At 39.0% G+C, this 22298-nt stretch overlaps 1 protein-coding gene across 1 annotated transcript in view; it reads left to right on the top strand.

Moving 5' to 3' along the window:
• dnah5 (dynein, axonemal, heavy chain 5) overlaps nucleotides 1-22298 on the top strand; it is a 121574-nt gene that overhangs the window by 918 nt on the left and 98358 nt on the right. The window contains exons 2-31 of the mRNA XM_087848025.1: nucleotides 7285-7419; nucleotides 7569-7653; nucleotides 7862-8043; nucleotides 9487-9705; nucleotides 9891-10028; nucleotides 10198-10374; nucleotides 10543-10656; nucleotides 10808-10915; nucleotides 11093-11215; nucleotides 11324-11539; nucleotides 11902-11928; nucleotides 12645-12752; nucleotides 12955-13040; nucleotides 14788-14995; nucleotides 15123-15236; nucleotides 16218-16424; nucleotides 16656-16736; nucleotides 17752-17842; nucleotides 18162-18307; nucleotides 18496-18673; nucleotides 18863-19102; nucleotides 19218-19414; nucleotides 19557-19650; nucleotides 20117-20259; nucleotides 20482-20558; nucleotides 20640-20764; nucleotides 20866-21101; nucleotides 21289-21507; nucleotides 21646-21708; nucleotides 21996-22234. Coding sequence (XP_087704151.1) covers nucleotides 7285-7419; nucleotides 7569-7653; nucleotides 7862-8043; nucleotides 9487-9705; nucleotides 9891-10028; nucleotides 10198-10374; nucleotides 10543-10656; nucleotides 10808-10915; nucleotides 11093-11215; nucleotides 11324-11539; nucleotides 11902-11928; nucleotides 12645-12752; nucleotides 12955-13040; nucleotides 14788-14995; nucleotides 15123-15236; nucleotides 16218-16424; nucleotides 16656-16736; nucleotides 17752-17842; nucleotides 18162-18307; nucleotides 18496-18673; nucleotides 18863-19102; nucleotides 19218-19414; nucleotides 19557-19650; nucleotides 20117-20259; nucleotides 20482-20558; nucleotides 20640-20764; nucleotides 20866-21101; nucleotides 21289-21507; nucleotides 21646-21708; nucleotides 21996-22234 — 4376 coding nt within the window. The remainder of the gene's footprint in view (nucleotides 1-7284; nucleotides 7420-7568; nucleotides 7654-7861; nucleotides 8044-9486; nucleotides 9706-9890; nucleotides 10029-10197; nucleotides 10375-10542; nucleotides 10657-10807; nucleotides 10916-11092; nucleotides 11216-11323; nucleotides 11540-11901; nucleotides 11929-12644; nucleotides 12753-12954; nucleotides 13041-14787; nucleotides 14996-15122; nucleotides 15237-16217; nucleotides 16425-16655; nucleotides 16737-17751; nucleotides 17843-18161; nucleotides 18308-18495; nucleotides 18674-18862; nucleotides 19103-19217; nucleotides 19415-19556; nucleotides 19651-20116; nucleotides 20260-20481; nucleotides 20559-20639; nucleotides 20765-20865; nucleotides 21102-21288; nucleotides 21508-21645; nucleotides 21709-21995; nucleotides 22235-22298) is intronic.

Here is a 22298-nt window from a genome sequence, read left to right as displayed (position 1 = left end):
TACTCAGAGACTCACTGCACTATTAGATTCTCTGGCCTAACAGCAGGCAAAGATAGCTGTGGCACAACCTACTGTAATGTGTGGTTGATTGTATTGTCAGCCCCAGCCCACCAGATGGCGGGGTGTTCATAGTGTTGCTGCTGTCTTATTGGCTTTGCTGCAGGAGGCTGGATGGTGTTGCCCAAAGACAGCTGAACAGTAAACTTGAAATGAGCAGTGAGTATCCAGCTTCTGTCATTCATGTGGAACTCTGTCATTATTACAGTGACTGGTCTTTGTGGGCTCTGTGACACAATACTTTTAAAAATCTCCTTTCGCTTGTAGGTGCTAAGAGGGTCAGATTAGGCCAGGATGGAAGTTATAATAGTTCATTTTATTAGTTAGTTTTATAAACTTTTAAACTTTAATCTACATAACCCCTTTCCATGTTAATTGGTCTTCTGCCTTTAGTCAAAGCACAGCCTTTCACACATTTTAGAAATGTTAAATAGCTATGCTTCTTTGCCTCCCAATAGCAGTGCAGCACTAAATATGGCACTTTAAACCAAGTACATGTTTAATTAGTATGCAATAGACATGAGCAATAGTAACTAAAGCCCCCTGCACTCTATGTTTGTGTGTCAGACCCACTGCCTTCATGCAAAATACTCCAGTTTCTTGCTTATTTTTCTACAATACTGACCGTAATGAAATAGAATTGGCTGAGGCATTCCTGCATTGTGCGAAAACACGGGCCAGATGAAGCAATGTCAGTTCATTAGAGTCAGTTTTCGGCATTGGACCCAGCGAACCAAATGCAAAGAGACACCATGGTCCACAAAAGGAGAATAAAGTGCATTAGGCATGACATTTATGAGCCACATCTTTCTTAAATATATTTGCTTAAGCTGTCTGTGCTTCTGTCAGTGTGAGCAGTCGCTGTGAAAAACTGTGAACTCTTGTCTGTCTGTGTTTTCAGATCTCACCACCTCCTCATTTATAATTTACAGTCACTCTCATGTTTCATGGCCACTCACAACCAGGCAGTTCCACACAGAAAATCAGCCATGGAATAGTGAAAAATTGATGGCCGACCCACTCTGTAATGCAAAGCTTTGCAACCATTTCTTCACTATCTGACTAACAGTCAAATCTTCATGGAGAGGGATGTGCCTCTCATCGGCAAGATGCGACTGTAAAAAGCAACAAAACTGAATATTAATTGGTGGCGACGGTGGGGTGGTGTATGCACTTGTGCACATGCATATGTGCTCTCTAGGTAAATAATTAGGATTACCCCAGGGGTAGTGCATGCTTAATCTCATTAGGTTCTAATCTATTGTTTTTCCTGATTATTCAGTGAATTGTAAAATGTCACAAAAACTATTTAAGTTTGCAGTGACATGGAAAGAAGCAGCACAATCTCACATTTCAGAAGCAAGAACAAGAAAATGTTTAAAAAATAAATGTCATGGTCCTGGGCCATGTTGGCCCAATATTCTTAGTTTTCGTGTGTTTTGTATTTTGTTCTTTATTTATGCCTTGGTTCCTAGGTTGTTTAGTTAAGATGTTCCTTATTTGGTTGCCCCCTGTGTGCCCCTCTGTGTATCTGTGAACCCTTGTTTCCCCTCTTTGTGTTTTATTCCATGTTTTCCCCAGCCCGTTATGTCCGTGCTCTCTCTCCTCCTGTCTGAACCTCTGTGTACTTCCTGTTTTGCTTTGACAGTCTCCCGTCAGTGTTGCATTTACTCCTGCCGTGTCTTGTTATGATTATCAGCGTCACCTGTGTTCCCCGTGTGCTCCCACTTCCCTCATTAACCCTCTGTGTATTTATGAGTTCAGTCCTGTTTTCCAGCGAGTTTGCGTTTGGGTCCTCTCCTGCCTCCACACAGCCTGATCATGACAATAAATCTCTCTAGCGTGGGGATTCCTCCTCACCTCATAACTGTCTGATCAGTGCCGCTCCAAGCAGACTTAGACAATGGAGTTCAAGGGATCTGCTAACATAACAACTGATTGAATAGCAGATTTTTTTAAGCATCACACTGCCACATATCAGGCACAATGAGTCAACCAATTAATCTGTTAGGCAATTTAATGATAATCATGTTCTGCTTCACACAGCGGGCATGGTATTGAGTTCAATCCTATACTGTTAAAGTGCTGATCCAGGTGATGACCTTGCATCGGCTTCCTTTCCTATAAGCATCAAGTTTTACTCTTGCTTAAACTGAATTTCCATGTTAATTTAATTTCTAGTGTTTTGTAGCACTTGGGTGCAATTGCCTGTTAAATTACACTACTGGCTATATCAAATGACTCGCCACATTTTTTCCTTTAAGAGGAGCATAACACATTCTCTAATAGAGCCATTTGTGCTACAATGATGCAACATTTATTTTTTACTCACTTTTGTTTCTGTATTTTTTTTAAAGGTTGTACCTGATACTATCTCCCTCTAATGATGTATTATGCAACCTTTTCATTCCACCCCCCACCCACCACCTTTCATCCTATTGTTGTAACAGACTTGTAAGGTGAGAGTTGGACCTTGATAATTACCCTGCTGACAGGAGGTCATCCAACACCGCATTATCTAGTTAGCAGTACCCTTTTAGGAGAAACAGTCTGATAATTTCAGGGCAGCAACCTTTCTCACATGACAAACAGGAAGGCTGATTGCTCACACAGTGTAGCGCAGCCACTTGTTCGCTGTCTTGTCTTCTTTGTTGGAAGCTTTAACTCTCTGATGTCATGAAAAAAGCAGACAAGTAAGAGGGTGGAATGACTTGAAAAGAAGTGTCAGCGTGAAAGGCCGACAGCGACTATGCTGCATTTCAAGCCAGACTATCAAAACAAGGTAAGGTGACCCAAGAGTTCTGAAGTTACAGATGACTTGAGCTTCTTGACTATCAACTTTGCCAAATGCAATTCATCATTAATGTGTCGGGATTTAGTAAACAGCTGATGTGTTTGGAGCGTGCATGTGGCGGAAAGCTTAAGCGACACAAACCATGCAGTTGTGAAAGCAATTTTAAAGGCATTTTAGTGGGTTTCTGTTCAGGAAGGCCTGGTTTTATATGGCAGAAAGCCTAAAATAAGTTTGGCAAATGTGTCATAAAATGATAAAACAAGTGTAGAAGTAATTCTGTGTCAGAAAAAACACAACACAAACTGCTGGACACAAGATTACATTTATTTAAAATGTATGTCATGATGTTGCAATGATAAATCCCAATTTTAACACCCGTGTTAGCATCCAAAGATGCCGTTAACACGACACTGCAGATACAGACAAAAAAATGTGTTCACTAAGTGGAAATGATCGAAATGTGACACATATTTTTATTTGTTTATTTTTAACTTTTAACATGATTGGGTGTTAGGTAGTTGATTATACAAATAAAACATATATAAAATTTAGACAAACAAAGCTGATCTGTTTTTGAAATTAGTACAAAAATTGCATCCAAGCAAGCAGAAAGGTTTGCTGCGGCAAACTGGACGGAAACTGAATTTAGACTTTTTGTGACTGTTGCTGTAAAAAAAAAAAAACTTACCTTTTAAAATCCACTGAATTCGTTGTCCCTGTAATCTATACTGCTACTCTTTGTCAAAATTTCATCTGGAGCTCAGAATCTTTAATTACCGCTTCATCTATGCGATTTGGTGAGAATGTCCATGAGCTTAACACAGAATTCACTGCCGAGCACTTATTTGCACTGTTACATTATAGTGAATGCTGACAGCTTTGTCCTAGTGTGCTGCTAATCCTGTGAGCCAGCGATTCCCTCAGTGTTTGACCCTTGTGCATCTGTGTTTGCATTCCTTTATGGTAGTTCATTAGCGTACACTACACATGTGCAGACAGAGCTGTGAGTTTTTCCTTTCTGAGCATCCCTCCATCTATGGGAATTTCAGCCTAAAAGCGAGGGTATGAAGCCCCATCTCATAAAGCTCTCAAATTGCCTGTGCTTTTAAGTCGAGCGCCTCTTAACATTTTGACATATTGCTTGAACTAGAATGTCAGAATAAAGCAGGCGTTTTACTGTTCTTAAGGGATCATGTCTACCCTGACATCACCTAGCTGTGGAAAGTCATACACTTCTGATGGCAGTGGCCATAATACATAACGAAAGTATAGCCCAAACTCTGCTAGCTGAGTGCTCACCACTGACAACTTGATAGTGCTAACCCTTCGAGGGTGAGAGTATATGTCTCCCCTGTGTACATACTGATGAGAACGTGATAGCAGGTTTTAGAGAAGATATACACGGGTTGGCTTGAAGAGACCAGGAGTTGTCATGTCGCAGGTGTATAGAAAACAGCTCTGGAGACAAATAGTTTCCAAAGTCATTCAGGTAAGAGAATAGTTTTTATTATGGGGTTAAGCGAGGTTTTTGCTCTCACATAATTTTCACGAGCCATTGGCTCTAACGTTTTAGACTTTGAAATGAGCAAAACTAATGGCAAAGCTTTATCTACAGGGACTGAGTTGGCTTTGACAGCGTGTGTCTGCTGTTTTCTATTCCCTGGCTGATTTGGATTAAAATTGATGAAATTTATCAGATGCCAAACTGTCCCCGTGCACATTTGTGTTTTCTCTTTAATTCCAAAAGCCACAGTTTGTTTATTATAGGGATTCTGTGTCTCGCCATAGCTTATCTCAGGATGGGGCTTTGTTTGCTTCTGAAAGCTATTAGCATTGTATCTGTTATTATTTGGGTCTTTCAGCACTGGCTTCTGTGTCTGTGTCATGAGAATAACTAAATGTGGATTTGTGTTTTTGTGTTTTGCCGGCTTTTGTTGACTAGTGTATTTTTTGTGTTTGCGTATTGCATTCACTGGTGACTTAGTCTGCTTGTTTGAATAACCTGCGCCACACTGCAATGTGCCTGTATTGTTTGTGTCTACCCTGAAGACTGAGACTTGGCTGTTCATCCAATTTGAAATAAGGGCAGAGAGAAGGTGTGTGAAATGGCTGGTCGCCTGGCAACGGTTGGCTTGGTATCCTTTTTTTTTTACAGTCAGTCCATGATGTTAGTGTGTGTTTATGTGTGTGAGTGTGTGTCCAGAGAGTTTCTGTAATGGTTTAAACAGATGGGTGTTACATTTATTTTTTCATGCGAGAAAAGATCATATTGAAAATATAATTAATATTTTTGAATCGAGACTGAGTGCGCTTGATTAACACTGATCGATAGCTCGTTCTTTTGTTTGTGATATATTCTTTACGACAGGATAGCCATACACTGCATTAATAATAAGAGTCCATACTGTCTTAAGCCTCCCAGTTTGCTTCCAAGGAGCCAGACATTCTTGCATTTTTCAAGGATCTAGAGTTTAGTAGTTCTCCAGGCTTTCTGAAGGTCTTTAAAGGTTTTTCTTTGGATTGAGGCTTTTTCATTTACATTCAGTGCAGTCTTTGTACCCGTCCATTTTCAAAGGAATGCTGATTGTGTTTGATTGTAAAGCCACCTATGATTAATCAAAGCATCCAAAAAGATACCTAACTCAAGGGATTTGCCACTGTTGTGTCTTCACATAACTTCACATTCACTTTGGCCACTTTGTTACTGGCAACCTGTAGCATTGTGCCCTTAGAAAATATAAGTAAAATGAACAAGTGGAGGACAAAAAACGAGTGATAGTGTTAAAAAAACTTTGATATGTTAATAAAATCCATGTAATTGTGATGGTCACTGCAGATATTGACTATCAAACCCATTAGAATTGTCCAAACTCAGTTTTTTGCCTTGTATACTATAATTCAAAAAGTGCTCATAGGTTAACCATCTGAACTGTGCAGACTTTTGTTGTGCTTTCTAAAAACACTGTTATCTTTTGAAGTGACCTTTTAAGCAAGGAAATGCATGCAATGTGCCAATGAAAGATTTGGGAAGAAAATCCTAATTGTTCACATTTCTACCAGGATTTCTGTGAAGTGAATAATTATGCAGATTTTGCAGCTGCTGTAGTTAGACAGCATTTTAGTTCTTTTAGTCTTTTTTTCTTTTTACACTACAGACTTGGGCTTCATATGTCCCCTTAGCCCTAACAGACAGCATAACTTGACCACTATGATTTCTGGTATATATAGAGTTGTCCTTTGTTTATGTCCAAGTATTTATGTCCTCAGTTACACACAATTTTTTTCCTCAATCTATTTATTTTCTCTAAAACTTTTTTTCACCTCATCCCATTTTTTTTTCTCTTTCCTGTACTCCTCTATCATATAATTTATATTCTTCCCTTTCACCTTTTTAGTATTCAATCATTTTAATCCCTTCTTTAGCTCTACATTCTTCATCCCTGTTTTCAATGCTGTTGCTTGATATCAATCCAGTCTTTTGGATTTGATTTTTTTCCACATTGTTTTAATTTAAGTCTCAGTTCTCAACCTCTAAAGTCTCATTGGGGTTGCCAATTGGTTTCTTTACACCATTGCGCACTACAGACATTTACAGTATTCTTGAAACTGTTATTTGAGAATAAAGCAGCATATAGTTGTAAAATCACTGTTTACTACAAGGCAACCACATGAATGTGCACACAAGGAAAAGAGAGGCGAGACAAAGAAAATACATCACTTATTATGCGATACTCAGTGTTAAAGTTTAATCCAACTGTTTCACATTGTCTAAACAGACTTCTGTATAAAAACAGTAGCTCTCAAGAGTAATTTTGGTATAGCTATTCACAATAGGATGCTAGAAGTGGGCTTGTCTGACAAAAGCAATGTCAATGTAAAAATATTTCAAGCCAGGAAGAAATATTCCTATTATCTCCTGTTTGGTTAAAAAACAGTTTCTATACAGATGAAAGGCAAATGAGTGATTTTAGATACACCCTGCTGTAACGGCGTCATACAGCACCAGGTTTCATGTAATCTGTTTGTTGGCTGACCTTGTTCTTGTGTTACTAAGCAGCACGACCTGACAACCCATTGTGGCTGATTTTGCTTCCCAGACCTAAACACAAGCCACTGCACGAAAGCAGCAGAGTCTCAAGTAAAAGGGTGGCAGTGAATCTTTTATATATGAAACTCAAGTGTTTAGTAACATCAGATTAGGATGCTGCAGAACAGCATTAATCACATTTAACTGAAACGCATCCAACTTTCTTTAAAAATTGTTGTGTTCTTTGGGTCCTGTACTTAAACAATGCCTAAGCTTCAGTCAGTTGAAAGATGGTCACGTGATGGCTGAACTGTCCATTTAAAATACTTTGAAAAATTACACAGGTTACATTTTTATTGAATTGAACTCGGTATTTAGTAATTGAAAATTTTGGAACTTTTTTCAGCAAAAGTTGAAAGAGGAGCGTGAAGCCAAGCGGGCTCAGCTGGATGGAAGACATGACTATATCCTCAGTATTGTGGCTTCATGCTTGGGGCTGGAGAAAGCAGATGTGGAAGATGCCATATTGGAGGGCAATCAGGTACTTTGCACATAAATGTTCAAACAGATTATATTGTTTTATTGGACAACTTTACAGGCCTTAAAAGACAGAAACAAGCAAACAAAAAAAATGTGGTGCATCTACAATGGGACTGAACAGTGCTGAGGTTTTGTTTTCATATTTGTCAGATTGACCGCATGGAGCAATTTTTCATGGCTGACGGTCTTCCACACCTAATGTTCTACTATCAGGACACTGAACCAACTGTAGCAGGTACCATGACAATCTTGAGTCTTTTTAAAAAGTTATATTGTGTAACTTTGCGGTACAGCAGCATCTTATATGAAATTGTCTCTGTCACTAATAGAGATCATAAAAGTAATCCATTCTCAAGTAAATGCCACAGTATTAAAATCACAATAGGAAGTCAAAGTTGGTTACCATTACACCTTTTGTTGTTTCCAATCCTTTATGCGAGCAGCAGCACCAGCACCAGCAGCTACAGCCTCTATGCCTGCCCAGCCTGTTGCCCAGCAGCCTGGTCACAGCAAGAAGTCCAAAGTGTTTGTAACAGATGGGAGGGATGTGGCACTGACCGGAGTGTGTGTCTTCTTCACCAGAGCCAATACTTCAAAGGCAGTCACCTCTGAGAACATACACAGAGTGAGTCAGTTTGTATTGTTTTGGGATATCTAAGTTTGAGAGGAGGGATTTAAAGTCAATTAAAACCATGCAAGTGGAGAAACACAAATTTAACCATGACTGTGTTGTGTTTGTGAGCACTACGGGAAGTCAACTTTTATCAATTTGTGAAACGTAATTAATGATAGGCACTGAGTGTCACAAGACAAATGTTCCGATTTTTTTTTATTTTACTTGTTCTTATCATGCATGATATCCAATTAACTAAAAAAAGCTTCTTACACCCAGAGGTAGTGAGGCACTGGGGGAGCTCAGTAATGGCACTGTGATAGCACAGCTGGTTCTGGCTATTGATTCCTACTGAACACCTGCTGTCTGCAGCAAAGTTAATCACCACCGCTGATAACAGGTCCTGTTTGCTACAAAACACCCTCGGCTAGAGACAGAGGAAAACAGGATTCTGTGTGTATGTGTGTGTCTGTGTATTCATGTAATGAGAATGAGAGAAAGCACTGGTGTGTACTTCTCTTGCTAAATTTCCTAATTAGTCGCTTCAAAAATATTCAAGGGCACATCAGGTGTTCGGAGTTACTTGACATTTGGGTGGATTAAGTTAGAGGAGTTATTATTAAAAGGGAGGTGTCCAGCTCATGGCTGAGAGAAGCTATGTGTTGCTGGCAAATTGTTCATGAGGACTGGTGAGTTGCTAGTTAATTAAAATCAAGTCAGTTAACTAGCAGCCACGGGGTTAGTGGATACATTGTATTCTCTAGATGACTGTGCCACACCTTTGAAGGTTTAAAGTAGTATAGCACAGTAATAAATGATTAATGATTATTATTAACAATGTTTAATAATCATATTTTTTAATTCATTTGAAAACCAGCCCGTCAGCATGACCCAAACGGTTATGTTAAAGTTATAGCTGATTTATAAATATTATTGGAATTTATATCATGACGTTTATAACACTTGGTTCAAAAATCATAAGTAGGCCTTTGGGAGCCATGGATGGTCCCGTGATTAAACCCTTAGAAAACCACAATAACATCTGACAATCATTTAAAAGGGAGTTGTACATTTTTAATTTAGTCACATATGTGCTGGTTCTCTCTTATCAGATGTGATACAGTACAACCACACAAACTAATCTAATCTAACAAATGTAATATTATAACTATGATTGGTAAACATTATGTCCTTTTTGCTAGCGGTATAGTAACTTTTTTTAAAATGCTTTTTCAAAGTATTACAGCAGATTTTTAATAGCTTCCCAGACTCACTTGAGGACACATGCATAGTTGGTTCATTATAGTGTCTACACTACAGTAACCCAGGGAGACTTCTGCCAAACGACAAAAGGTTTTCTTTGCCAACTAGTAAGCTAAGAAGAGTCTCTGTTGAGGCATGTTTAATATATGAATGCTAAGATTTTCATTATCTTTTTTTTTTACTATTTTCTAGGATGTAAATTTCAATATGTTGGATACAACAGAAGGTGGTCTTTTAAAAAGTGTGGAGCAGCTGCTCTCTGAGATCTTCATTCCCACACTGAGGAAGATGAACCACGGCTGGGGAGAGGGGACAAGTCCTCAGACCCTGGTCGTCAAACAGGACTTCATATCTTCATTGGAAAGCTTTGTGTCTGTGTTGGCTGGAGCACAGGAGAGCCTTCAGGAAAAGGTAGGGGACAGACAATGTCACTAATAAAAGCACCATATTACCAAAAACTTATAGTTTAATATAAAAAGTTAAATATAAAATACATAGTAGGTTAGATTAACATAGATAAATAAACACAGTTTAAACATTACATACACTTACATTATAGTAGCAAATAAAGCAACACAGCACAACTTTGCTTTCAGGTTACCTTGAAAGAGTGCGACACCTTTGACTTGAGGGTACTGAAGGGCCCGTCTGACTACGTGGCAGCTGCCAGCAGCACAGAGACCATAGAGAAGATAGAGGCCTGCATGAAAGTCTGGATCAAACAAATAGAGCAGGTGAGAAGGGACTCTCATCGTGTTTCTCCTCAAACCTGATACAGAAAAAGTATTCTCATTCATTTATTCCAAGTTTTCTGCCATTTTATTTGAATGTGCTTGTATCAGATGAAGGATAAACTGCAGGCCTAAAGTTTCAGCAGCGATATCAAATATCTCTATTCTGCAGGTTTTAGCCGAGAGTGACCAGCTTAGAAAGGAGGCTGATGATCTTGGCCCTCGGGCCGAGCTGGAGCACTGGAAGAAACGGATGACTCGCTTCAACTACCTTCTGGACCAGCTGAAGAGCCCTGATGTCAAGGCTGCTCTGGGTGTGCTCTTGCTGGCTAAATCTAAGCTCATAAAGGTCAGATGTGACTGTCATATACTGCTGATTTTAAGTGGCTGCACCACATGCTCTCTTTCTTTGATATTGCTGCTCTCTCTTTTATTTCAGTGGTTTATTGTACGATTATGTTTGGTTTTTTTGAGAACGGTGCACACCTTAATTAAGTAACGGTCTGTTATGGTCTAGTCATGGCGGGAACTGGATGCAAGGATCACAGATGGAGTTAATGAGGCCAAAGACAACGTCAAGTATCTCTACAGCTTGGAGACGTTTTGCGACCCACTCTACAACAGTGACCCTGTGAGAAAAGAATATTTTGTCACACTCTGGTGCATTTTAAAAAAATAAACCAAATCAACTGCATTCATGGCGAGGAAGTACAAATGTGCTGGATGTGTGTTATATTTGGATGTACAAAGAAATACAAGCTATAATTTCTCTTTCATCCAAGGTATCAATGGTGGATGCAATCCCAGGTCTGATCAATGCCATCAGGATGATTCACAGTATTTCCCGCTACTACAACACATCTGAAAAGATTACATCACTTTTTGTAAAGGTATTGTGCAGATCAACAGGCTTTTGTTATGATGAACAATGGGATCCTACCTTTTTTTATGAATGATTGATACTGAAGCATTTTTAGGATACTTTTACATTAAGACAACAAAAAAGTACAAATTTACATGATGATTTATATGATTTATAGTTTCCATTTTTTTATCCTCATCTCCAGGTGACAAACCAGATGATCACAGCTTGTAAGGCCTATGTCACTGATAACGGCGCAAACTCAATATGGGACCAACCTCAGCAAGTCATTACTGAGAAAATCAAAGCTGCCATTCACCTAAACCAGGTAATGGATCATTTTGAAAGGAAAACAAAATGTGTTTTGTAGCAAAATGCACCTCTGTCAGTTTTTTATCAGTCCAAATGTGGTTCTGTATCATAATGTGTTTCCCAGGAATACCAGCGATGTTTCCACAAAACCAAGGAGAAGCTGGAGCAGACTCCTTCAGAAAGACAGTTTGACTTCAGCGAGATGTACATCTTTGGAAAGTTCGACACATTCCAGCGAAGACTGAACAAGATCCTCGAAATGTTCGCCACCATTTCCACCTACTCCGTTCTAAAGGACTCGAAGATAGAAGGGCTGGAGACGATGGCCACCAGGTTTCAAGTGAGTATAGTGTGATATCAGACTGTTGTCAAATCCTGTTAATAAGACATGTGCAGGGAGGCATTGCATTAACTGATTAAATGTCACTGCCAGGCAGCCGTGTCTGTATTTCTCCTGGCATCTTCAGATGTTGAGTGTGTTGTCATTATGGTAAATGGAAAGTTTCTCTGTATGGTAGAACAGAATTTCAGGCTGCACACTTACAATGCCAGTGGCAGGCTGCTGATCTTTTTCTGTGGTTTCCTGTTGTGCAAACAATTAAATTTTTTACATCATCAAACTGTGATGCTTAAGGTTTTAGTACATAATACTTCTGTTGATGTGAACCATGTGTTTGTGTCCTTGCTTCTTGGGCTATGCAGACTGCAGAAATGCAAGGAAAATGGGAGGTAACGTCTCACTGCAGTTTTCAACTTTTAGCAATGCATGACCCATTTTTCTTGCAGACAGCATGCAGCGGTGAAATATTGTTGTGCAGTGTTTTGCCGTATATATGCCTAAATAACAAAATAGCTACTAATTGCATGGAGATTAAAACCAACTCCTTACTTCCTCTTTTTTTTTTTTGCATTATTAGGGCCATAGTAATACTTTCTAAACTCAGCCCTGCGATGACCATTTGTTAATACTATAAACTTGTATCCCAAACCTTTCGCCAGTTCATGGGGAGCGTCTGAGTTTCCTGTTTAGATTAATACTTTTTCACACAAGAAAAGTGTGTGCAATGGTGTTCATTTTAGTGTACAGGCAATTCCTTCTCATGTTTCACTTGTAAAATGTTTATCTAAAGTTTGTGAAACTTCCTGAATGAATAAAAACTTAACAAAATGTTTCACATGCATGCTTGAAGTAACCAAACTGAGCTAGAAGATGAGATTGAAAACTTTGTTTTGGTATAACTTGATAGTTAGCTTTGCAGAACATCCATAGCTTGCAGTAAGACACAGTTGCACTGTTACATTTCTACTAGACTAATACACTACAAGTTCCAAAACGTATGCATTTAATAATAATACCTTCAGAAGAAAACAGTGCATTTTATTTAGAGCTAAAAATGTTTTCTAAAATGTGTGTTTTTGCAAATGTCTGGATATTTTTTTGTTAGGCTATTGTGTTAAACATGAAGAAAAAACATTACAGTTTTCTAGACCAGAGGAGAAGTGACTTTGATGTTGACTACGAGGAATTCTGCAAAAGCACTTCTGAACTCCACGTAAGTTAATTAGACAGTGCATTTGCCCTGTTTTGTGCAAATAAAGTTAATGCAAACTGACTAGACATCTGTTTTGTAATGCGGGTTAGCCAAGTTCATTTGCTGGCGATTAAGGATTCATTAGATGGAGTTTCATTTAAAATTAATTTCATTCCGCTGTCATTGTTGTGAATATTATTGTTGTCTGTGTTTTCCTTTCCAGAATCAACTGAAGAGTTTCATGGATAGCACCTTTGAAAAACTTGAAAATACAGAAAGGGCTCTAAATGTGCTGAAGACCTTTCAAAGGTATTTCATTGGTAACTAATTAGCATCATTCTGAAATATTTACCGCAATGTCCCTAATCTTGCCAATGCCGCTTCATGTGACATACTGCTTCATTTAATCTCTGAACTTTTAAACTATTCTGCAATCAAAATTTAAAAAAAAACTCAGAGTAGCTATTTCATTGAAATAAACACCGGGGTAAACAATAACTGTCATGGTCCAGAGCAGAGATGGGCAGTAACACGTTACTGTAATCCGATTACTTTTTTCAAGTAACGAGTAAAGTAAGGGATTACTATTGCAAAAACGGTAATTAGATTACCATTACTTTCCCGTAGGAACGCTGCATTACTGCGTTACTAAAACCGTGATTTTTTTTTTGCGAGAATGTCTCATGACAGTGACGTAAGCAAGTGCGACGTTCGTGAAAACAGTTGTGTGCAGATCAACAATGGATAATATATCAAGTGCGGGAGAGAGTATGAGCGTGCAGCGTTTAAAGCGTGGAAGTACTGACCTTACTTTGAGTTTGATTCCGTAAAAAGTGACAAAAACATTAGTGTCCGTTGTGCGTGGGAAGAAAACTTCTTTTTACAGCGAAAAAAGTTTCGCTGTAAAAAGAAACTCGCGGATTCTTCCGCTGCGGCACACCTGCACCAGGGTAAACCTCCCCCTACCCCACTCCTGCTTTACAGGTGAAAATAGAGCAAAAGGACCGCTAGTCTTTGACTTTATTTATTTTCTGCTGTGTTTTACTTGCATCTGTTTGAAAGAGTGAGTGTAAACACAAAAAATATTTTATTTTATGTGCTGGAATGTGCAGAAAATAGGTTTAAATGTTAAACAAATTTCTTCCAGTCAGAGAATGGTGCATATAATTACATTTTTGCTTGATGCATAAAGTTAAAAGATTAAAACTAATAAAACAAGTTTTAAAAAGAGACTTTTTCCATTTGATTACATTTTGTATGATGGATTATGTAGAAAAAGCAGAATTGGGCTGAAAGATCTAAGTAACTAAGTAATTAATTACTTTTGAAAATAAGTAATCAGTAAAGTAACAGGATTACTTTTTTGGGGAAGTAATCAGTAATTAGTTACTGATTACTTTTTTCAAGTAACTTGACCAACACTGGTCCAGAGTCTCTTTATGTTTTGTGTTCATGTCATTTTACTTTGGCGGTCCCTTGTCTCATTTCTGTGTCTCTAGCCTTGTCGCCCCTTAGTCTCGTCAAGTGTGATCAGTCCCAGCTGTGCTCTCCTCCTGTGTCCCATTCCCTCGTTATCCCTCAGTGTATTTTAGCCCTGTGTTTCTCTCTGTCAGCGTTCTGTCCACCCGTCATGTTGTGTGGGTTTCTCTTGTTGTGTTCCCTGAAATTGCCGTTCCTAGTGTTTTGTTATTAGTCTCCCGTTTCTACGTTCTGCTTTGGTTTTTTAAGTGTCTTTTGTGGAAGTTGTGCCACTGCAATAAAGCTTTAGTTCATTCCCTTGTTTTGAGTTCTGCATTTGGGTCCTTCCTCCTGCCTGCCACAGCTGTTTCATGACAATAACAAGTGTGCTTTAATGTACAGGTAGGTTTGCTAGTTACAGGGTCCTTCTTTGCACATTTTAGCTCAAAACATTTACCAGCACATCCAAACAAAATAGAGTCCTTGTCATTACTGGTGCTGGTACTGCTATGTGTTTATTGCTGTATTTAAATATTTTTATTGCTGCTGGGTTTGAGTTCTGCTGAACCACTTGTATCTTTGGTTTTCCCAAAAACAGACTGGGCATCCCAGATCTTGGGATTGATGAGAAGTATCAGCAAATTTTACAAAATTATGGCCGGGACATTGAAATGGTTTTCCGCATCTACATGAAGCAGAAACTTGACCCCCCCATTGGCAGGGACTTGCCCCCAGTGGCCGGTCGGATCATGTGGGCTCGGCAGCTGTACAGCCGTATACAGGGACCCATGGATCTCTTTCAGCAGGTAATATTGCACGCCTGACTTTCAGTTCAGGTTTGGCTGGTTCTTGCAGATTAATGATAAAATTATTTGGCATTTTCCATCCATGTAATGCATCATGTTTGTTTGTTTCGTTTATTACTCTAATTAGCATCCAGGAGTTCTTTCCACATTGGAGGCAAAAAGGATCATCAAGAACTTTAACCGTGTAGCAAGAGCGTTGTTGGAGTTTGAGATGACCTACCATCACAGCTGGATGAAAAAGGTTAACAAACTGTAAAATTCATAATACAAACAAGAAATCTGACAGAGGAGCATTTATATACAATATGTATTGTTAATTCCTTTATATAGTGTTGTGATTTCGTTTGTTGCATATATGTTAACACTTACATGTTTGAGATCATCAAACACATTTTAATACTAGGCAAAGTTGATCAATTTAAAAAGGAGAAAGCTATCTAATTATATCTGGCACTGTGTAAACAAGTAATTTGGTGAAAATGATGGATGACTAAAAAGGACACCAAGGCTCCTCTCAAATCTGCCAAAAAACATCTTAATGCTCCCCAATATATTTTGTGGACTGATGAGAGTAACATCCAGCACAAAACTAATGCAGCATTTCATAAAAGCAATATCACACCAGCTCCTGAAAGACAATGTCTGGCCATCAGTTTGTGCCTTGAAGTGGCACAAACTGAAGTGTAATCGGGTTATGTAGCACGACAACAGATATGAAAAACACCAGGAAGTCCACCTATGAAGGTCGAAATGTCTCAGGAGCTGCAGATGAAAACTAGCTAGCAGCTAAATCTGGTACAATGCATCCTTTCTCTACAGAGGTTCTGTTTTTGCTTGGTCACTGACAAATAAAGTGGAAATGACAAATAAATAAACAAAATGAAGGGTTTGGAGTGGCCTGGTCAAAGTCTGGAGTTAAATCAGATTGAGGTGCTTTGCCATGACTTGTCCTTGAAAACCTTCTAGTGTGGCTGAATTAAAACAATTCTGCAAACAAGATAGAGGCAAAATTCTTCTACAGCGAGATAAAAGAATCATTGCAGTTCTTGCTGGGAAAAACTACATTTTGTCCATACTTGGGTTATCTTTGTCTAATATTAAAATTTGTTTGAGGATCTGAAACACAAACTAAATGAACATCTTTTCTCCCCTCTTATTCACACATTTTTCCCCCTGCATCTCTCCACATAAACCTCACTAAACACTTTATACCTCAACGCAGATGGAGGATGCCAAAGTTGGCCTGCAAGCCTCTCTTCTGGTCCGATCTCCAGAAACTGGCGAGTTATTTGTGAACTTTGACCCAGAGATTCTGACGCAGATCAGAGAGGTGAACTGCATGACAAAGATGAATTTGGCGATCCCTCCCTTCGCTTTTCTACTGCTGCAAAAACAGGACGTCTTTAAGAAACACTACAATAGAATACAGGTGAGCATAGCACACAGTTGTAGCTAAAATTTCAAAAATGCATACAGCGAACAACCAAATGATCAAAGCTGCATGTATCTAGGAGTATAAAACATCCTGGAATTGTGTTCGAATTCCACACGGATTTTTAAAAATGACTAAAAACTAAAATTTTATTGTCAACTGAAAAATTCAGTTCATCCCTTTTGTGTGATTACAAAAATGCACCAACATGCATCTATCTCATTTCAGCTGATGTTGAGCGAGAACACTAGAGTGCGTGCCAAGATTCAGAGTGTCTTTGAACAGCTGGCCATGCCACATGTAGCTAAGGTAAGTGGACCGACCCTCGGCTACCAAAACTAGCAATTGGGACGTGGAATGTCACCTCTCTCATGGAGAAGGAGCCTGAGTTAGTGTGTGAGTGTTGAGAGGTAGCGGCTAGATATAGTGGATGTGAATGGCTTTGGCTCTGGAACTAGTCTCCTGGAGACTCGCCCTTGGTGCGAGGTGGCGGGCTGGGATTGGGAATCCTAGTGTGATTGAGCAGTAAAGAACAGTCAGGCACAGGTTAAAGTCCAAAGAAGTGTTTTTTATTTAACCCAAAAAAATGAACTTGGGTAAATAATACAAAAATCAACATCTTGGGCAAGAGATCAAAGCAACTGAGCTTGACTCAAAGTTGGTTTTCGTCCCTACCCTCACCTATGGTCATGAGCTTTGGGTAGTGGAGGAGGTGACTGGGGAGAGGGAGGTCTCAGCTTCTCTACTTAGGCTGCTGCCCCAAGACCCAGCCCCGGATAAGCGTAAGAAAATGGATGGATGTGTCTGTGAAGGTTCTCAGTCATCGAAGTCTAAGGATGGATGGTTTCCCTCTGTTCTTTATCATGTCGATGTCAAATCCTTCATGTTGTGTGCGCTCCAGTTAGCTAAATTATGTTTGCCAGTGCTAGCTAATAAAGCTTTGTTTTGATTTTATATTTCTCTGCAAAGTCCTGCATTTCAGTCCAACCCAGCATCCCATGAGAGTAGTGATATGATTTTAAATTGCTGTCCCCAAAAGAGCGTCATGTGATTGCATAAAAGTTCAAAATAGGACATTTAAGAAAAGCATATCCCTGGTAACCCATTTTATTTGATTTCATTTGATTTTATCTTTTTATTTTCAGTTGTCTCTAGCAAGTCAGAAGAACACACAAAAAAATGTTAAATCCTTTTTTATTGTTGCTTGGTTTCGTCATGAATCTTTTCTAAGCGTTGACAGGTGACAGGTATGAGACTGACTGTCACAGCAGGTTGCTTACAAAGTGCATCACCATCATCATACCATACATGACTTACTTGACAGGTGGATGAGGCTATACAACCGGGTTTGACCTCCCTCAACTGGACATCTCTGAACATTGACAAGTATCTCGACCGCATCGACAAAGCGTTGGGTAAGCAAAAAATGTAACGAGATCGATCCTGTACACGCTGACACGAGACATTCCTGCAACTCAGCACTGGCTGCGTGTGATAACATTTACATTAATGGATTTATTGCATAGGTGGCTTTCTCACAAGTAACACTCATATATTCAATAGATTCTTTCTCTCTCTACACATTGCTTTTTTATACTAAATTGTCTGTTTATCACTGTTCTCTCCTTTGTTCAAATGCATAACAATTCCCCCTTGATTTTTCCCTCTTTCCCTTATTTTAGGTGGGTTTGTGTCCCTCCCTTTCTTATTTGTGTTTTTTTTTTGTCTGTTTAGCTGATCTTGAGTTGCTGATGGACAGAGTGAATGACCTGGTGGAGTTTAGAATAGAAGCAGTACTGCAGGAGATGAGCATATCCAACCTGTGTGTGCTGCCAGAGGATGAGCCTGTGACCTGTGAGGAGTTTGTTCAAACCACCAGGGTAAATAAAGACAAATAAAATAAAAGTATCAGCTGGGTTATATATATCTGAAAGATGCTATCGATATTTATTAAGTGGGGCTTTGGTAATTCTCACACATTTAAAATACTTTTTTCTGTATTTAAACATTATTTCTTATTCTAAAGATGAATTACATTGAACTGAACTGTATATCTGCATGTGTCTAGGACCTTTGCATAAGACAAGCCCAGAAAGTGAACATGAAGAGCTCACTGGTGGAGGAGGCAGCTAATGAACTGATCAACATGCTGCTAGAGTTCGACCACAATCAGAGAGAGGAGGTGGAGAAGTTTGAGGAAGAAAGCTGCACAGAGAGCAAGACCATAGACCACAATGACAGTGAAGGTATGCTGACAGTTTCCTTTCACGATCAAACACAATACAGTGTGAAAAAGGCAGTTCAAAAGTTTTTAAAGGAAAGGGGATTACCTTTTTTAGGACTTTGTGTTTTTACTTGTATTATAATGCTGATTTATTCAAGGCGAAGTGTTGCTGAAGGTGTTCGTATTGACTGTAAACGTGTCACCTTCTTAGGTGATGACGAGCGTCTCTTCTCCAGAAACACGCTGCTACGTTCTGCTAGTGTTGGTCCTTCTTCTCCGTTGGTGAGGAGGAAGAAGAAGAGGGACTTGATGGAAGTGATGGAACAGGAAGCCCAGGAGCTGCTGTCCTACTTCAACCACCGTAATGTGGATGCCTTGCTCAAAGTGACACGCAACACCCTTGAGATGTTGCGCAAGCGCATACATACGTCCTCGCTCATACATTTCTCCGGTGCGTCTTGTTTAATTGTTTGCTATATTTCTGTAAAGGCCTAAAATATTTAAAATAAGCTCATAAAATGTCTATTCCAATAGTTTATGTGTGTTACCCTTCTCTCCCTCTGTAGCTGCAAGTGACCCAACCAGCTATGGCAAAAGCAGCGATCACCATGCAATCTTCAGAGTAAACATGACCCTTTCCATCCCTAACATTGTCATGGTTCCAGCTTTGGAGGAGGTTCAACAGGCTCTAAACCGCGCTGTAGAGTGTGTAGTCAGTGTCAGCAAAGGAGTCAGCCAGTGGAGCAAAGAAAGGATATCTAAGGTGAATAAAGGAAAAATCTATTTGTGACAGTATTTAGCTTGATAACTGTAATAAACTGTTAGAACTGCTCTTTTTGAGATAATGGTGTCATGGTCCAGCAGTGTACTAAATAAACCCGGAGGTTTTACATTCCCCTTTCCAGAGACAAATGAACGAAAAGCGAATGGCAGCACTGAAACAAGACAGCTCTGAGAGCGAAACAGAGGATGGAGCAACAACATACAGAAGCTTGGCTGGTAATAGAGAATATTATCACTTTCATACCTTAACCTCAGACCTTCAACAGCTCCTGACTGTGTCAGCTCACTCATTTTTAAAATTTTAAGATTTACTGTTTTCAGCATACAATTACAACTCGATTTTACAGCTCAGCAGAGCAAGCAAATATCAGGGGCAGAAACACGTAGTATTGCTTGGGGAGGAAAATATTCAAGAATTTCATATTTAATGCAAATTAAATGCATATTTAATTAGAAAGTGGCAGGGATAATCAATTTCCACTATGAAAAGCACATCTTACTTTTAGAAATTATATATACAGAGAGAGAAAAACTAAATGGAAGTAATTCCATTATTAACATGTTCTCTTGTAAAAAGACCTGTAACATATAATTATTTAAAAAGCCCAGAAGTTAATATTTGAAAGAATAATGTCCATCATTTCAGCTCAATGTGTTTTCTATGAAATTCTGTCACTTTCAGATGGCAGTACCTCAGACATGTCAGCTTCTGTGATCCAGGCCATCCCGTTCCAAGCCAGAAATTACTACAAGAGTGTGTCTGAGAACAAGGAAATAGCCAAGCTAATCTCTGTACTTAGCACCTCTATCACCTCCAGTAAAAAGGTACATGGCACTTAATTAAGCTATACTGCACATTTTATATGAAACTAATCCAAACTTAGCTGTCTTTTATTAAATCATGGCATACACTTTTAATATTTCTTTATCCCACATTTACAACAGATATTTTCATCTATATTTCTGTATATTTAATGAATATAAATGTCTTTTATTTTTCTATAAGTGCACTTCATTTCATATTCTCCTGTTGATATTAATGTGCAGGAAGTGGTGACCGCTCTACATCACTTTAGCCGTTACCATCACATCTGGAGGAAAGACCGTGAAGAGACCATGAGGAAGTAAGTTGAAATGTATGGTTTCTATATAAATCTGCTTATCTGACATCGCACTAGTGCTATTTTTGTTTGTGTTTTGAACAGATTTATCGAGGGGAGTCCCTTGTTATCGGAGTTTGAGAGCCAGATTCTTTTCTATCGAGATCTAGAGCTGGAAGTAAACTCTGAACCAGAGTATATTGCTGTAGGAGCCTTGGCGCTATTCACAGGTCTTATTAAGTTACGAATTTAAAACCGGCATGAATGAGATTTTCGAGATTTTCAGCAAGTTAAATAATGCTCTCTGCATGCTCATATTACTTTCTGCCAGCACCCTTAAAGATGTCCCTCTCTGCTGAAATCAAGAATTGGATGGTGGATTACGGACTTTACTGTAACAGGAAATGTCGCTCAGAGATGGAGCACATTTTTGCTTTTGTAGATGAAGCAGGAAAGAAACTGAATCGACAGATCAAAGACCTGGATGATATTCGTATTGCCATGGCTGCACTGAAGGAGATCAGAGAGCACCAGATATCTATTGATTTTCAAGTTGGGCCCATAGAGGTAAACCACAGCATCACATATTTATTGAAGCTCTTTTTATACACACAAATACACGCAGTGGGAAAGAGACATTTTTAGCTGTTTGACTTTATGAGTCTGTACAAGAAGCTCAGAAAGAAATAATTACACATTTGCACATTCTAGTTTTTGTCAAGTGGAAGACTTAGTATCTTATTTTTCCTCACAGGAGTCCTATGCCATGCTCCATAAGTATGAACTATCAGTGGCTAAAGAGGAGGCTGAAAAAGTGGATACTCTGCGCTACACTTGGGAAAAGCTCTTGTCCCGGAGCACAGAGGTGCAGAACGAGCTGGTCGCCTTGCAGCCAAACTTCAGAGAAGAACTGGTCAGCAATGTGGAGACCTTTCTGGAAGACTGCCAACACTTTTATCAAGATTATGAAAAGGTAAGATATCTATGGCTGTTTGCTCTGTTTCAATTAAACTGTTGATTTCAATTCAACAAAAAAAATGTTCAGTTAATTACAGTTAAGGTTAGTTTTAATAATAACTACTAAAAAGACACTTTTCCCTCTCTGTTTAAGGATGGTCCCATGGTTGTGGGACTTGCACCCCAAGATGCCAGTGATCGGCTGATCATGTTCCAGGTTGGTTAGTGATTAATTATTTTGTCTCTGTCAGTTAGTAAATATTTAGATCCTGCATTGACCTGATGCCTCAGAAAAGCAGTTACTTGAAACTAATGTTAAAAGAGCTATTATATATTTATTATTATTATTATTACAGTTTCTATTTCATTGTTAGCAAAAGACAGATTTTTTTATTCTGTATAAATTATACTCAGATAATTACAAATGTTTTACCTCAAATGTCTAATGTTTTAAAGTCCATCAGAGCGTAAGCTGTACCTGATCGTAGCTCTTCTCCTCTTCAGAATCGATTTGACAACCTGTTCAGGAAGTACATCACTTACACGGGAGGTGAAGAGCTCTTTGGACTTCCTGTTACCCAGCATCCTCAGCTATTGGAGATTAGGAAGCAACTGGCTCTGCTGCAGAAGTTGTACGGCCTTTACAACAATGTCATCGATACAGTTAACGGCTACTATGATATCCTCTGGGCTGACATCTGCATCGAGAAGATTAATAATGAGCTGCTCGACTTTCAGACGAGGTTTGACAATTTATTTGTTTGTTTTTTATTCAAGCAACTGTTGAACTCTTTTAACTGTAGATGT

This window comes from Neolamprologus brichardi, chromosome 11 (genome assembly GCF_056152115.1).
Source record: "Neolamprologus brichardi isolate AB-2024 chromosome 11, ASM5615211v1, whole genome shotgun sequence".
NCBI classification, from domain to species: domain Eukaryota; kingdom Metazoa; phylum Chordata; class Actinopteri; order Cichliformes; family Cichlidae; genus Neolamprologus; species Neolamprologus brichardi.
The sequence above is the reverse complement of the archived record's forward strand: the minus strand, read 5'-3'. Positions and strand labels throughout refer to the sequence as shown.